Source organism: Sorex araneus, chromosome 1 (genome assembly GCF_027595985.1).
Source record: "Sorex araneus isolate mSorAra2 chromosome 1, mSorAra2.pri, whole genome shotgun sequence".
Classification (NCBI taxonomy): domain Eukaryota; kingdom Metazoa; phylum Chordata; class Mammalia; order Eulipotyphla; family Soricidae; genus Sorex; species Sorex araneus.
The window spans coordinates 386,919,897-386,936,926 of NC_073302.1; the positions used below are offsets into that span (position 1 = coordinate 386,919,897).

Below are 17,030 nucleotides of genomic sequence, written 5' to 3' on the forward strand. Positions count from 1 at the left end.
GAATTTCCACCCCCCCCCCCCCGCCGCAGAAGCTTGTAACCCCTTAGACCCTGAATTTATCTTTAACCTTTCCTTTATGTTTACCTCTCATTGTCACAATTCCCCAAGTCAGTCTAGGTTACATGTAAGCCAAAACTTAGGTGAGTCTAGATTTTGAAGCTGAAGTGAATTACTAGCTTTTCTTTTCCCCTATAACTTTTTCACATTGTACTATAGAGCAATGTTCTTTGCTTAAACAGAAATACTGTCAATGCTGTGCTCCTAATATTTGGGAGTTGATTGACTCTGAAATATATCTATGCCTGGGCATCCATCATATTTACTTGGCTTAGTCTTCGGTTGCTGTCATTCCTAACACCCACAAAAAGGAAGTCTCGCCACGGGACTGGGATGGATACAGGGCAAGTGGAAAAGTTACCGCGGCATCAAAATGGGACAGTCTAGAAAGCATAAGTGCATATTCTTGATGCAAACTCTTATGACTTAAGAGAAAGGGCTCCATGGGAAGGGCCAAGCTGAATTGTCCTAAGGACTGAGTCTGGGACTTTGGTAAGAGCCTTGCTTGCCTTCAGAGCCCAGAGAACTAAGTTTTCGAACCTATATCTCTAACTTGTTTATCTAAATAACTGCAAATATTAATAATAATAAAACATATTTTTTATTAAAGGGAAAGAGAAAAGCAATATTAGAGGTACCTGGGAGACAGTAATTCCTTGAGTTCATTTCTCAAGAGAATGTTTTACCTCTGCAAGTGATCAATCTCACCTACATACAGTCCTATACAAGGAACTCCTTCAGGTGTTCTATAATTATGCTGACAGCTCTGCATTAAACAGACAGATTTTTACTATCAGTCCATGGTCCCCTGTCTTTTTTGTTTCTCTGCTGCAAAGGCTGGGGAGGTGGCTCTTGGTCACTGAATGCAAGTGTTGTGCCCCCACACTTAGTGAATTCACAATAGCTGTGTAGGTCCTAAAGATTATGATTTCTTTAAGAAATGTATTAACAAATACTCGACAATTAAAAATATCAAAATTGTTTCATCAATCCTTATTGTATAAGATTTTTATTTCCATCCCATATAATTATCCATTCTCTCTAATTTATTGTGTTCTTCATGTTAATACATTCATTTAGAAAGTTTGAGATTTTGTTTTGAAATCCAACTAAAATTAAATCTAAGTTTTTAAAAGGTGAGGCTTCTTTTCCCTCGCTAAAGCTTAGACTCACCTCTTTGTACAAAACATCCTCAAAGCTCAAATGATGTTTTATGGTAATTAAGTACATTTAATTCATCTCCACTAATGATAATAGGAAGTTCAGAAAACAAATGCTAAGGCTGTGCTTGGAGTACTTTTTGTTTTTCTGTACTGACATCCCATTCACTTTAATCAAGTAATCCATAGTCCTGAAACAACAGATTCTGGAGGAAAAACCTCAAAACAACAGCAACCAAAACATAGTCAAGAGAGAAAAGGATGAACGTCAGGACTGATCTCAGAGGATGCTGGCAGCTGAGTTACCCAGAAAGGCCTGACTGCAAGTGTTGTTGGTTACATATAAGCCAACTGCTGAGGTCTCAGCAGCCTAGGAGAGAGAGATGGGGGCAGACCAAGTCCCTGTCAAAAACCCAGAGCTCCACCCACACACATCAGCTCCTGCAGCTGCCAGAGAAACATCCTAGCTTCAGGACTATCTCAGAGAGGCCAGAGAGACACCTGCAGTGATCATCCCAGTTCCAAAGCCCATGAAGTGAACAGCTGCATATGGCACTGTGCAATGTCTCCAAACTTCACAGAGCTGACAACCCTGGAGAGGTCATCTCTGATGGGAAAGTTGAGTAGAAGCCCACTAAACTCAGTGAGTGAAAACAATGATATGGAAGGCCCAACCCTCACATAACAGCTCAGTAACTCTTCAAACCATGACTGTAGCAACACCGTTATGTTACAATAAGCAATGTAAAGTAATTTAATTAGTGCCTGCAAGGGTATAAGACTTGGTGTGGTGTGTGTGTATTGGGGGGTAGTGGGATATGGGATTACTAGGGACATTGGTGGAAGTAAGTTTGGTGGAGGTAAGGACACATTGATGGGTGTTGGAATGTTGAATAATTGAAACAAATGTATTGTGAACAACTTTGTAAATCATGGTGTTTAAATAAAGTTTAATTTAAAAAACATGTCAACAACAACATTGAATTCCAGTAAATTATAACTGTGGGGGAATGGCAGCCATGATCTCATTTCCTTCTTCCTGAGCCATCTTTCTCTGTACTTCCTTCCTTAGTTTAAATTTTATTAAAATTCTGCTGACAATATGTAGCTTTAAGAATAGCCCTTTAAGTTAAGCCAGCAAAAATTCTAAATTGTCAAATATAAAAACTGTCTTTACCAGCTTTTACCTGAATGAAACACTGATTACAGTTGATCAACTACAATTTATTAGTTGAGATAGCAGTTTTAAAGATGAACAGAGCTTCTAATGAGAAATTGACAAAATAAATAAAAGATGAAGTCAATCTTACCTATTATAATAGGGGAAAACATAAGAAAGTTAAGTAACTTATGAGCTAGACAAACTGCACTGGAGATATTTTAAGAGACAGTGGAGATGGTTTGTAGTGAGCCTCAGGAGTAGAATTCCAAAAGCTGAAATGAAAGGAGGTAGAAGTATGTTTCAGATAGAGAGGTTAATGGTGACAAAATTCCAGACTATGAGAAAATGAAGTGTCAGGAATTATTGAACAGCCATTCACCCACTTGCTTTTCAAGCCAGTGTTTTCCTTTGAACATGTATCTTGCTTGCTTGTCTCTGTTTCTTTGCTTGCCCATTTCCTTGCTGGAGAAGCTGGTGTTCTCACATGAACACATTCTTCTCCATTTCTCTCCCCTCACTACTTTTAAAATAAATTTAAATAAAACTTTCTTGCTTCACACACACATACACACACATATACACACGTTTGTTGACCGAAGGAATTCTAAAGGTTTTATTATACTAGACATTTTTTCAGATTTTTTTCCTACATGCTTGTTTAGTCACAATGGTTTTAAATAGTCCACACAACGGTCTACCCTAATTCTCCAATGCATACAAAAAAAATGAAAGTGTTGCAGTTATTATCCAAAGTTCTCAATGAGAAAGTGGGCCAACCAGATTTGTAATTTAAAATTAAAATCATCTGGCCCCAATATCTATCTCCAGTTCTTAGGTGAAACAGAACATAATGATTAGGATTGTTTTGCTAAAAGTCATAGTGAATAAATTGCAGGGGGGGGTTAGCCATAAAAAAAAATAGGACACTTCACTAAATAAATATAAACATACACAAGGAAATGTTTAAAGAAAATCAAATTAACAATAAATATAAGTAGGGTTTACAGAGAGAAGAAAATGGAGAAAGGGAGACAGAAGATGGTGAGAGCTGGGTGAAGAGGGGTCTTGTAATTTTCAACTGGGGAAAAGAGCATTTTATATAGAAACAAAGAAAAGACTTGGTGATTTTTTTCTGGAATATTTTAATGCCCAATGTATGTTTGACCAAGATTTGCAGCAGAATATAATGTTAAATGTTCAATCAGAGACTCAGACTCTGGATATGAGAAATCCAACAGTTCACTCTGTAAGACCTGCCTTCCCCTATTCCAAACCGAAGGGATTGACCAAGTGTCAACAGATATATGTTGAACATTTCCTATGGCAGAGTGAGGTCACTCACTGTGCAAGCAGCCAAACGTGGATTGACTTTTAGACTTTCTTTCAAATCAAATAATATAAAATTTGTATTCAGTTTTTAAGATATGATAATAAATTAACATTGCTTAGTATTCTGATCATTGAGAGATTTTTTGAAAAGCACTGTAAATGCCAGATAGTAACAAGGAAACACTAATTCAAAAATTGTTCCTGATTTGAAGTTAATTATACTTGTTCTTTGTTATCCAAGGAGAGACAAGTAAGTGTTCTCTTAGTCATCAGCGGAAATGTATGAAATTTTGCTCCTGCAGTTGAAAAGATGCCAAGAAGAAACTGATTAACTAGATGATACAGGTGACAGCTGTTTGTCTATGTTGTCCTCCCACTGCTAAAGAAAATAAAAAGGGAGCTTACAGATGGGAGTCTTCTTAGGAATGGGATGCAATAGTGTATTCCTTAAAGTATTTGCAATATTTTTTCCCACTTTTCCCAGTAGTAATTCTAAGTGATACTGATTCATTATTATTGTGTGCCAGGCAATACGTAAAATTCTATAATCATCTTCATTTTACAGCAGACAAAACTTAAAAATTAAGGTTAAATAATTTACTCAGACAGTAGAAGTTCCAGAACTAAAACTCCTTGGCTCTAAAGCCTGTATTTAAAACGCTTCTCTTGCAGTGGTTAAATCCACTGTGCTATGTGACCACAAAATGAACTCTTAATCCAGTTAACATTCTGGGAAAAAGTTACCTCATTGATGTCAGGGAGAATTGATTATTTAGAAGAGGTTACAATAAGCCATAGCCACCGACTAAGGGCTTAGAAAAAATTACAGGAAAATTAAACATTAACAACACAATTTTCACAGAACATATTTTGCCAAGATAGGTCATTTGTGAACTAAAATATAAACTTCGTAATTATGTTAGGAAGAGAAATTTCTAGATTGAATATTATGGTATATTTGAGAGGAAAGCAAAGGAATATAAAATATTAGCTATATACTCACAACTCAGAATAACAGAATCATTCATGGAACAATTATTATAAAAAGTAGTAGCTAATCCACATTTACTATCAAGTATATATCAATCTCTATTTTAAATACTTTAGAGAAATATTTAGGTCCTAAATTTTATTAAAAGCACACTGTTACAAAATTAAAACTTCGGTTAATGGTTAATAGTATTAGTATATATGACCCAAAAATAAGCATTGCCCTTAAAACTCAAGATATTCCAGGAAATTCTTCTGTGTTTATTGAATCACACAGCCTCCTTTGAGCTCCTTGAAAGGATTTTTGTCCTCTGGGATGCCCTTTACTAGCGGATCTTCCCCAGATCTTTCTTCAACATAATCTCTTACTTCTTCACAACACTTGGATACCTTCAATGAAAGAAAACAGATGTGATTCATTTGATTTAGTGCAGAGTATTACAGAAACCAAGAATGCATTTATGAAAATAAGAGTCTGTATTCTATCCTTTTTATGTGATTCTATTTTTTACAAGGCACATGTACTTTTTAGGAGAAAAGAAAGTGTTGCTCCCTTCTTTGTCCTCTTGGACATTTCCAGACAGAAGATAAACAGCTGGTGAAACTCCAGCAAGAGGATTGCAACAACCACATCTCCAGACTTTGTTTTTATTTATTTATTTATTTTCTTTTGAGGGTCACACCTGGCTGTGTCCAGGGTTTACTCCTGATTCTGCACTCAGAAGTCATTACTGGCCATGCTCAGGGTACCATGTGGGATTCGGGATGGAACCCAGGTTGGCCTCATGCAAGGTGAGCACCCCACCCTCTGTACGATCTCTTCAGCCTATCCAGATTGTTTTTATAAAGGAGACTGAATCCAGGGCTCATCACGACTGGCAGCACAAGTCAAGAATGTTAGCAGGGTGAACACTGATAAAAGATTTTTCCTCATTCCGAAAATGTGATCTGAACAGGTAGACAAGAATGAATCACTATTAAATTCCTCTCTTATCACCACTCCTGAATTCTCAGAAATGTACTCATGTAATGTTATTTTAGACATGTCTACCATGATTGATTGTGACTGTGCTCTCAACGGTGAGATCCAAGGGTCAAGAACTTTTGTCTGATATGTTCCCAAATGTCCAAGTCAGCTAGAACAGTACTTGTTTAGTGCTCAGTAAATACATGGTGCTCAGTAAATACACAAATGATAAATTGAATCATTCGTTTTATGTGCTTGTTTCTCATTCCTGTCATTATAGTAATGAGTTAGTGGAAAATCAAGCATTTTAGTTTTTTAATGGACTTAGCCAGATCTTGTTAATGAACATTTAACACACTTTTAAGACAGTGACAATGTTTTTTATACATACTTAACCATCTGTTCCCTTTTGGAACCCCGAATTCCCTGTCCAAAAAGCCTCCCGGAAGTGCCTTCCTGCTCCCCTTTGCTCTGGTCTGGACCAAGGTGGGGTGGACACAGGGGCTCAGAGAGGCCAGAGCTTGGGCACAGTGAACCTGTGAGGCCTGAGGGAGACGGAGAGTTCCAGATCAGAAAGTCACCGTGGAGGTATCTTTAGGTGTCTATGGCAACAAAGCAGCAGCCAGACTTCCTGGCTTGATTCAGGGTCAGAGGGTTCCTTGAGTGCCCTCACCCCAAGAATGCCAGAGACGGAAAGTGAAGTTTCCAGGATAAACTGAGGCCCAGGGTGGGGGCTACAGCCACAGCTAGTCCTGGGGGTGGCTGTGTGGCCCCTGGGTGTGAGGGTGTGACCTCCAAGTTCCAGGGGCCGGGGAGAAGGAGGAGATGATCCCCAAGAACCTCGAGGAGAGCCGAGCAGGGCTTGCCACCGAGGAGATGTTGATGAAGGAGGCAGAGGCGGTGGAGAAGGTTAAGGAAAAAGCAAAGAGCAGGTGGTTCCCAGCCTGGGAGTCGGGGAAGTTTGCTCACAGAGCCCGGAGGGAGTGGGGGCTGCAGTGTGACAGACTGTGGGATTCGGAGGGTCTGGGGGCTGCTGGGTGGGGAAGCAAGAAAGTGATGGCCAGGTAGTGACCCAGGCCTCCTCTGGCGAGTGGTTTGCTGGAGGTTTTGTCCCTTCCCTTCCCTCCCCTTCCCTCCCCTCCCCTCCCCTCCCCTCCCCTCCCCTCCCCTCCCCTCCCCTCCCCTTCCCTCCCCTTCCCTCCCCTCCCCTCCCCTCCCCTCCCCTCCCCTCCCCTCCCCTTCCCTCCCCTCCCCTTCCCTCCCCTCCCCTCCCCTCCCCTCCCCTCCCTTCCCTTCTCTTCCCTTCCCTTCCCTTCCTTTCCTTTCCCTTTCTTTTTTTGTGTCACACCCAGTGATGCTCAGGGGTTACTCCTGGCTCTGCACTCAGGAATCACTCCTGGCAATGCTCGAGGAGACCATATGGGATGCTGGGAATCGAACCCAGGTCCATTGCATGCAAAGCAAACAACCCACTGTGCTATCGCTCCAGGCCCTACAACATGATTGTCTGCTCAGAGGAAGGCCCTGCTGCCTAGCCGGTTGGTTGGTGAGAATGAAGTCCTCCGCTCCCAGGCCTGCTCTTGTTGGCTGGTTTTGCTCAGCAAACTCAGGAGTTGCTTCTGATGGTGACTTGACGTAAATTTTAAGTCTGATTAAAAAAAAACACACACACAAAAACTTGGGAGTTACTTGAGCGCCCAGACACAATCACTCTCTCTTTTCCGGTTGATGGGCCGGGCCACAACTGGTGGTGCCACGGATGGAACCCGGATCCCCGCTGTGTTACGCCTCTGGCCTCCGCAGCCTCGTCATCCATTTAGCATATAAGCCACATCGCTGGGCTGGCTGTTGTTTGTGGTCATAAGCACATACCCTCTGAGTCACACCTATTTGGGACAAAATGTTTTCCAGGAGAATTTTATTAATCCTGTCTTCCCCCCACACCCCACTAGTAGTTCCAGAGAACTACTCTTGCTGAGCTGTGAAAATAGTGAAGGATGTTTAGACTACTTAGCAATCCAAGTGTAAGTAAAAATGATTTCTGTTACTATTATGCGGTCAGAAAACAGAAATTCAACGTAGTCACCACTCTGTGGCAATCAAGAGCGTTACTGAGATGGCGTTATGAACTTTCTTAATTTCTGTTTTGGGGGGTGTCACACCCAGTGGGGGGCCAGGGGCTGCCTGTGGAAGGGGGCTCCCGGGAGCCTCTGGGGACCCCGCCAGACCGGGGTGGAACCTCCAGCCCTGCTTGAGTTTTATTCTTCAGAAACAGCACGTTCCATTTTCTGTCTGTTTTGCTTTGGGGTTACAGCTGGTGGTGTGCCCGCTGTGCGTGGGGAATCTGTGGGGAATGAGGGCCCAAACTCGGGTCTCTGGCCTGGAAAGCACGTGATCAGTCCTAGGGATTCTCTCTGGGGTCCACCCCCATTTATTGATGATGAAGGGGTCTAGGTAATGAGGTGAACTATCTTTTGTAGTTCTGGAGTTCCTCCGCCCCTCTTGGAGAGCCGGCAAGCTACCAGGAGTATCTGACCCCTATGGCAGAGCCTGGCAATCTGCCTGTGGCATATTCAATATGCCAAAAATAGTAATAACAAGTCTCACAATGGAGACATTACTGGTGCCTGCTCCAGCAAATTGATGAGCAATGGGATGAGAGTGATACAGTGATGTCTACGTATATATTTGAACCTAGTCAGGAACAGATTAATTTTTTAATTTGTTAGGTTTTCACTTATGTAATTTGATAGTAAAATAGAACTTCATTTCACAGTTCAGTAAGAGTTCATTCTAAAAGTACGATTCCTCCGTCCCTCTCAGAGAGCCTGGTAAGCTACTGAGAGTATCTCGCCCAAACGGCAGAGCCTGGCAAGCTACCCATGATATATTGGATATGCCAAAAACAGTAACAACAAGTCTCACAATGGAGACGTTACTGGTGCCCGCCCGAGCAACAGGACAGCAGTGCTACAGTGCTACTCAATAAAATATTTATATTGTTTTTGCAAGCACATTTAAAAACACATTAGACATGACTTAAGATAATAATTCTACAAAATCACTGTAAGTTTCTCACTATCATAGATTATAGTAAATTATTTATTAGTGGGGTAGGAGCATTTCAAATCAGTCAGGTATGATATTTGTGATTCAAGCATACCTCAAACATGCTGTAACTTAGGTTTGTGTTTGCTCCTCCTCAAGGTCTGACTTCTCACCTTCAAAATGAGCTCTTTTGAGCCCTCCCAAACAGCAGTTTAGTTGGGGGTTTAGTTGGGTTTGACAATGTCTGGCTGGAAGTGAAAGGTATGAATACGGAACAACCAATTACCTCAAATTATATATGATTACGTGTTAAAAATTATTTTTTGAGGCTAATTCTAAGTGTAGATATTTTATTACAGAACTTCAAAGCATGATAGAAAGAGCACATACATGGATTCAAGCCATCCCAGGTTTGAAAATCGGTTTACCGATTTCAAAATAATACAGTTGTGTATTATTAATTAAGGTGTTTCATTTAAGTTTTAGTTATTTCATCTATGAAATAGAAAGAATAACTCTGGTCATGTTAACTGCCATTATATAATAAATGTTCATTCAAATGGTAGCTGTCTTTTAAACTATTATAAAGATTGTCTTTGAAGTCGACATATTACATTGATTTCTCACTAATACAAATCTGTCAGCTGGATATAAAGCATTATTTTTGACAATAGTAACTCCTGAGAACAAACTAGATTGAAGTATAATGTGAATCTGGTTCATAGGTATGAATAAAAATTAAAAAGTAGTATTAGTAGAAAGCACTTGCTATGAACTAGGCATTATTTTTAAACCTTGCAAATATTACTTTTTATTTTTTCCTCCCAATTACTTTTTGAGTTAGATATTATTATCCTCATTTTATAGGTGAAGTCATAGATGCACAGATGAATTAAATAACTTAGGTAGATGTCTTACAGTGAGAAAGTTGTAAAGCTAGAATGTGAACGAACTGAGAAGGTTGTGAAGCTACGATGTGAACCAAGGACTTGGTTTCAGTGTCTGTCCATTTACGGATACTGTAATGACATTACTACGACAGCCTGTGATCCTGTGTTACAGCTATGGTTCAAGATTTGAAATTTCCATGTCATATAAACACACACACAGACACACAGACACACAGACACACACTCTTGAAGTAGTCTGATGTCAAATTGTTTGCCACCTCCCAAGAATAGAGAGATGTAATTAAAATAGCGATGTAAAATGTTTACTCGCCATGGGCCATGATCCAGAGTAGCATGCCCTTCTCTCCCAGAAAGGCGCATAACATGACAAATGCCATAACCATGCTGCCAGACCCTGTGCCAGTCTGTTTCATTCGAGGCATCGGAGTGGAGCAAGTGAGACCCCTCCCCACCCCAAGGGCCCCAGCCCCAGCAGCCAAATACCTCCAGAACTCAACTGCCGCCTTGCTCATGGCTGCTCTCCAAACTTTCGGGCTGAGTCTCACCACAATTAACCTATTCCTGGATTGCACAGCTGCATTTGCGGCAGGTGAAAACTCATACCTTATACTCCAAGAATAACACAGCACATTTGATGGGGTTTGAAGAGGCAACCAACCTTATAGGGAAATATTTTTTTACTGATATATATGTACATATATATACATATATATGTATGTATACACACAATATGTTAGTGTTTGTATATAATATGTTAGTGATCTCTTATCAAAAAGCTTAATGGGCCCTGAGTGAAATACAACAATCTTCACTCTCTTTCATCTAAGAAACCTCTTTTGTAGCATTTTCAGCAGTTTTTCATAACAAACAATACAAAATAAATTATTTCGGTTCTTATTTGGGGCAGGAGTTAAGGTTCAGGATAAAAACATCCTAAATGATGCTGGCACAACTGGACAACCACATGCAAAACAATGGGCTTAGACCTTGACCTGACACCATGCACAAAAGTCAGATCAAAATGGATTAAAGACCTCAACATTAGAACACAAACCATAAGGTACATTGAAGACAAGGTCGGCAAAACCCTCCACGATATTGAAGATAAAGTTATCTTCAAAGGTGACACAGAACTAAGCAATCTAGTAAAAACAGAGATCAACAAATGGGACTACATTAAACTAAAAAGCTTCTGCACCGCAAAAGATACAGTGACCAGAATACAAAGACTATCCACAGAATGGGAAAGGATATTTACACAATACCCATCAGATAAGGGGTTGATATCAATGGTATATAAAGCACTGGTTGAACTCTACAAGAAGAAAACATCTAACCCCATCAAAAAATGGGGCAAAGAAATGAACAGAAACTTTACCAAGGAAGAAATACGAATGGCCAAAAGGCACATGAAAAAGTGCTCTACATCACTAATCATCAGAGAGATGCAGATAAAAACAACCACGAGATACCACCTCACACCACAGAGGCTAGCACACATCCAAAAGAACAAAAGCAACCACTGTTGGAGAGGATGTGGGGAGAAAGGGACCCTTCTACACTGCTGGTGGGAATGCCGACTGGTTCAGCCCTTCTGGAAAACAATATGGACGATTCTCAAAAAATTAGATATTGAGCTCCCATTTGACCCAGCAATACCACTGCTGGGAATATATCCCAGAAAGGCAAAAACGTATAATCGAAACGACATCTGCACATGTATGTTCATCGCAGCACTGTTTACAATAGCTAGAATCTGGAAAAAACCCAATGCCCTAGAATGGATGACTGGTTGAGGAAACTTTGGTACACCTATACAATGGAATACTATGCAGCTGTTAGAAAAAAGGAGGTCATGAATTTTGTATTTAAGTGGATCGGCATGAAAAGTTTCATGCTAAGTGAAATGAGTCAGAAAGAGAGAGACAGACATAGAAAGATTGCACTCATCTATGGTATATAGAATAACAGAGTGGGAGACTAACACCCAAGAATTGTAGAAATAAGTACCAGGAGGTTGACTCCATGGCTTGGAGGCTGACCTCACATTCTAGGGAAAGGGCGACTACATTATTGTTGGGAGAAGGGATCACCAACTATAATGTAGTCGAAGGCCATGTCGGAGAAGGGAGTTGCGGGCTGAATGAGGGCTAGAGACTGAGCACAGTGGCCACTCAACCCCTTTATTGCAAACCACAACCGCTAATTAGAGAGAGAGAACAGAAGGGGATGCCCTGCCACAGTGGCAGGGTGGGGTGGGGGGAGATGGGATTGGGGAGGGTGGGAGGGATGCTGGGTTTACTGGTGGTGGAGAATGGGCACTGGTGAAGGGATGGGTTCCCGAACTTTGTATGAGGGAAGCATAAGCACAAAAGTGTATAAATCTGTAACTCTACCCTCACGGTGATTCACTAATTAAAAATAAATAAATTTAAAAAAAAATCCTAAATGAGGTGGTGGAAGGTGTAATGGTGGTAGGATTGGTGTTCAAATATTAAATGTCATCAAATATTGTGAACTACTTTATGAAACAAAAAATACTAAATAAAAAATAAATAAATATTTACTCCCCCCCAATTTCTCAGGTAATCTTCCCACAAATAAAGATAACCACAAAAGTAATAATCCTGAGCATAGAAATAATGAACACTGTTTAGATACTTCAGGTAAAGAATTAAATATATTGAAGTAGAGCATTTCTAAGGTGTGAGGTAGAGGTAGAAGTAGAGCATTTATCTCATGTGTGAGACCCTGGGTTCTATTCTTGGCACCACCAGGAAATTAAAAGGGGGGAAAGAAAGAAGAAAAAAAGAAAAAACTACCTTCACCCCAAGAGTTAATTTTATTAGCTCTGAATGATAAATTTATTTTAACTTTATGAACATAAATTTTAAGATGTTGAGCTACCTATTGACTTAATTTTATCTTTACAACAAAACATATTTGGCTACATTGAAGGGAATGGGAAAGTTTGGCACAATTATAAACATCAAAGAAGATGAAATCCCAATGTTGACAGAAAATAAGAGCTCTAAGCAAAGTATGAAAATAAGTATAAATTCATTTTTCCATTTTTACCAGCTAAAAATTGACCACACGATCCCCTGAGCACCACCCAGAGTAATTTCTGAGGGCAGATTCAGGAGTAATCCCTGAGCATTGCCAGGTATGGCCCCAAATCAAAACAAAATAAATAAAAGTAGTAAATTTTAGTTAAAGCAGAATTAAATCTTTTCCAAAGATCATTTCTGCTTACCTCAGTGTGACTTTTGTTTCTTATGCTTCTCTTTCATAAGAACATTTTGTTCAGCCATCGGAGCCATTTCAATTTCTTGGAGAAACTGTAGTAGAGGGGCCCGGGCAATACTGCAGTGGGTAGGGCACTTTCCTTGCAGTCAATCTGGCTTCGACCCCCAGAAACCCATATGGTCCCCCGAGTCCCACCAGATGTAATCCTTGATACAGAACCAGGACACAGCCCTAAGCACTGCCAGGTATGACCTCTCTTTCCCACCTTCCAAAAACACCCCAAAAGTATAGAACAATGTTAGACTGGCACATTAGGTAACTTGAAGGTAGCTTGTACTCTTTCTTCCTGCTTCCTTTTTACCCATACCACTCCTTTAAAATATATATATATATATATATATATATATATGCCCCTTTACAGATTTTGTGGCAGCCAAATAAAATTCTATAAATAAATTTAATATATGTATTTTTAAAATATTCAAAATAAAAATTTAAAATATAAAATACACTTATCACTTGTGAGGCTGTTTTGTTCTACTAGCTTTCCTAATAAAAACCTAAGTATCCATTTTCAAGCCTGTCAAAGTATTTTGGGAGGAACCAGGGACTACATGTACTTGAACTCATTTTTATTTGCAAAGAAGAATAGAATGTACTCATTCATTAGGCTGTGACAGCCCTGGAAAGGATGGGATTTTGGCTAGAAGTATTTGAGCATTATTAAAGGATTGCACAAATAAAGAGAAGTTACCAAATTAGGAAAATAAAAACAATATGCCATATGCATTTCTTCATTTATTGCTTAGTTATATGTGGTCAGGGTCTCATTCTTCATCTTCATCTTCTTTTCTTTTCTTTTCCTTTTCCTTAACTCAACTTTATACAAATGTGGAAAATATCACTACCTTAGTAGTCATACAAAACAGGCTCAGAACTGGGTTTGGTCCGTACATGCAACTTTTCATTAAGTCTAAATCAATAGATAACTGTGATCATTGCCTTTTCTTTTCCCTGTAAAATATTTACCTTAATGATTTTTCATTATCTGCATTCAGAATCTCCATTCCGAAAATTCACAGTGTTTTCTAGCCTCATACTCTTACACTATCAATTTAAAACAAAATCCAAAAGCAGCAGTAGTTTACCAGCATTCTTTCCAAAGTAACTTCTTTCTTGAGCTGGTCAACTTCCATCTTCAGCTTGTCTTTTTCTGTCAGGTCCTCAATATTGATCACAGGCATCTCTCATCTGTTGAAACGGTAGAGGATTAGTTCATATATCTGAATTTCTGGACTTGCTAAAAGTTGATGGTAGTCAACCCTTCCCTCATTTCTTAACTTACCAATTAAACTGTTTTCCCCTCCTTTGGTGTTAGTTTTAACTTCATATGATAATCAATTTCTCCTGAAAGCTCTGACTAATTTTGGCACTAGTCTTCGGATTTTAAAGTCTCATAATCTTCACTAATATGATTAAAACAAGCATTTGAATCTAAGCAGCTGCCAGCGGGCATGTGCAGAGAGGTCAGTTTAGTCAGTATATAATCTTAAATACCCAAAGCTTTTTGCACAGTGTACAAGTTTGGGTTTCTGATCCTCATATCTAGTTTCAAAGCCTTCTGCTGTATGATTTATGCAGTTTAAGTTAATTTGATGGGGTCATATTGAGGGCTGCACATTAATCCCATGAATCGATGGAGTATTTAACCTGGTATTAACAGAGAAACTTACAAAGGTATCATTGCAAGCTGATAATAAATAATGGATGGAAATTTGAATCAATAGAACAGAAATATAGAAAATAATGAATTTTGTTAATTAGTAATAAGATAGCTTGCTTTTTGGAAGTGTTTCTTTAAGCAATGCCTAAAATTTGCTTGTGAAAGTCATAATGAATTGGATACCGAAGGCAAACAAAAATAGGGAGTTAACAGGGCCACTAAGCTTGATCCACTTATTTCCATATAAGAGAAAATATTTTGCCTTCTGTGCAATCTTTCTTCTTAATTAGAATAATAGGCCATTGGTTGTATAAAATTGTCTGAAAATCATTTCATGTAGCCACATGGAACATGCTAGTATCTTGCCTTTTCTGGCCCTCCATTTTTATCTTACATATTTTTTCTCTCTCGTTCACTTATCTTATATTTTTTCTGTCTTATTTCTCATAAAAGTAATTATGTACTTTTATGAAAGTGTTCAGGACTCAGATGCATCCAGAGAACAAATTAACAATGTATATTTTAATATTCTATAATGTTTCTGCAGGGGACCTGTCCTAGGTAAAGTTGTCTGAAGCAGGGATGCTTGAGGTTTAAAGAAAAGAGACAAAAATCAGAGAGAAAAAGCACGGGGTCAGGAAGCTAACAGCCTCATAGACTGAGTGCCCTGACTGAACTCCACGTACAATATTTATTACTTAGAACCAGTAATCATCAGAAGGGGAAGAACAACATTCTTTGGTCAAATTCCTAACTATCTTAATCTACCTGGGCTAGACTTTTACACATTCCAGGGCCTTAGTTTATGGGGACAAGCATCAATGTAAAGGGCTTTCTCAAGAGGAGATTATACCAGGAGAGGGACAGAGATAGAGTAGTTACTTCATCCTCCTCCATCCTGGGTTTAAAGATCTCATAAACTACCTATCCTGTCTGCCTCCTTTATCTATCAATCTAGTATCTGACACATTTTGATAAAAATATTCTGCTAACAATGCTTTGACAATTAACACACTTTTCTTGTCTTTACAAAGGGTTTTCATTTCTAATACCTTTGTGGAAAGATTTTCTTTCTCAATTTTGTAATATTTTTCTCTTTACTGGAAGTTTTAGAACATTTTCAGAAAATGAATATCAGCACAGTTGATAAAAGAACAACTTATAGATATTATAAATATATAAGTATATATTATATATAATGTACCTATATAATGTAATTGTAATTATAATATATTACAAATACATTGTCTCCCTAAAACTAATGTATCTTACACTTTTTGTATGTGTTTGGTGCTATGGCTTGCTCCTGGCTCTGTACGCAGGAATCATTCCTGGTATACAGGTGGGGTATGTGTGGGGAGAGGGAGACTGAATCCAAGAATGCCTCCATATACATGTAATTTTTAGTATTCTGTTCCTTATCTTTAGAATCATTAGACAACAGAAGGTCATATCTGCTGGTGTAACTATTGTTTGGTATTTTAAAGCACAGTCTATTTTATTCTCTCACCTTCCTTCTCACTCCTTCATACTATGTACAAAACTTCACAAGGACACCTATTTCTACAGACCATTTTTCTTGTTAACAATGTCCTTCACATTATTTTTCTGTCTTGTAAAACTTACTCCACTTGATAATTACTAACACCTCATAGTATATAAGAATAATTTTAGGAACTTTTTATAATTTGATCCTAACTGAAGATTTTTTTTTGATTTTGTAAAACACTTAAGATTTAATTTTCTCTCCTTTAGAGAAGACTTACTATATTATTGTCAAAGAAATGATCACTCATTGGCCCATGCTGGTTATGTGTATTTTGACAAAGTTACTTAATTTATCTGGGCCTCAGTTTACTAGAAACCAGAAAAAATAATATTTCCTAAATAGTGCATTTATGAACTGGAGCAATGGCAAAGAGGGTAGGGCATTTGCCTTACATGCAGCTGACCCATTTTCGATTCCTCTATCCCTCTTGGAGAGCCTAGCAAGCTACCAAGAGTATCCCGCCTGCACAGCAGAGCCTGGCAAGCTACCCGAGGCATATTTGATATGCCAAAAGCAGTAACAACAAGTCTCACAATGGAGACGTTACTTGTGCCTGCTTGAGCAAATCAATGAACAATGGGACGACAGTGCTACAGTGCATTTATTGGGAGAAATAAAGGTTACATCCAGGGTGAATCACGAAACAAGTACTTAGTTCATATTAACTAGTGTTACTGTAGACAGGTAGACTTTCAGATTGAACTTTCAGGTTATGCCAAGGTTACCTTTTAAGTGCTTTTAAATAATATCTTTCATTCTTTAAGAGTATTTTTTTTCAAAGATGAACTAGATCATATTATTGTTCTTATTATTAACCATCCCTATCTGCACTTCATCATGATTTAAGGGGAGAACTGAAGACTCAAACCAAAAAGCTAAGGTAGC

The 17,030-nt window shown here is 38.8% G+C and overlaps 1 protein-coding gene across 1 annotated transcript; it reads right to left on the reverse strand.

Moving 5' to 3' along the window:
• Nucleotides 1-4,959: 4,959 nt before the first annotated feature.
• Nucleotides 4,960-14,117, reverse strand: GNGT1 (G protein subunit gamma transducin 1). Its single transcript, XM_004602184.1, has 2 exons — nucleotides 14,022-14,117; nucleotides 4,960-5,088 (listed from the first exon to the last, which is right to left on the reverse strand). The coding sequence occupies exons 1-2, from the start codon at nucleotides 14,115-14,117 to the stop codon at nucleotides 4,960-4,962; spliced, it is 225 nt and encodes a 74-aa protein (XP_004602241.1).
• Nucleotides 14,118-17,030: the final 2,913 nt, after the last annotated feature.

Coding starts and splice junctions, on each gene's coding strand:
- GNGT1 (XM_004602184.1), bottom strand. CDS start 14,117: ATGCCTGTGATCAATATTGAGGACCTGACAGAAAAAGACAAGCTGAAG. Junction 5,089..14,021: donor TTACTTTGGAAAGAATGCTG/GTAAACTACTGC, acceptor CTTTCATTGAAG/GTATCCAAGTGTTGTGAAGA.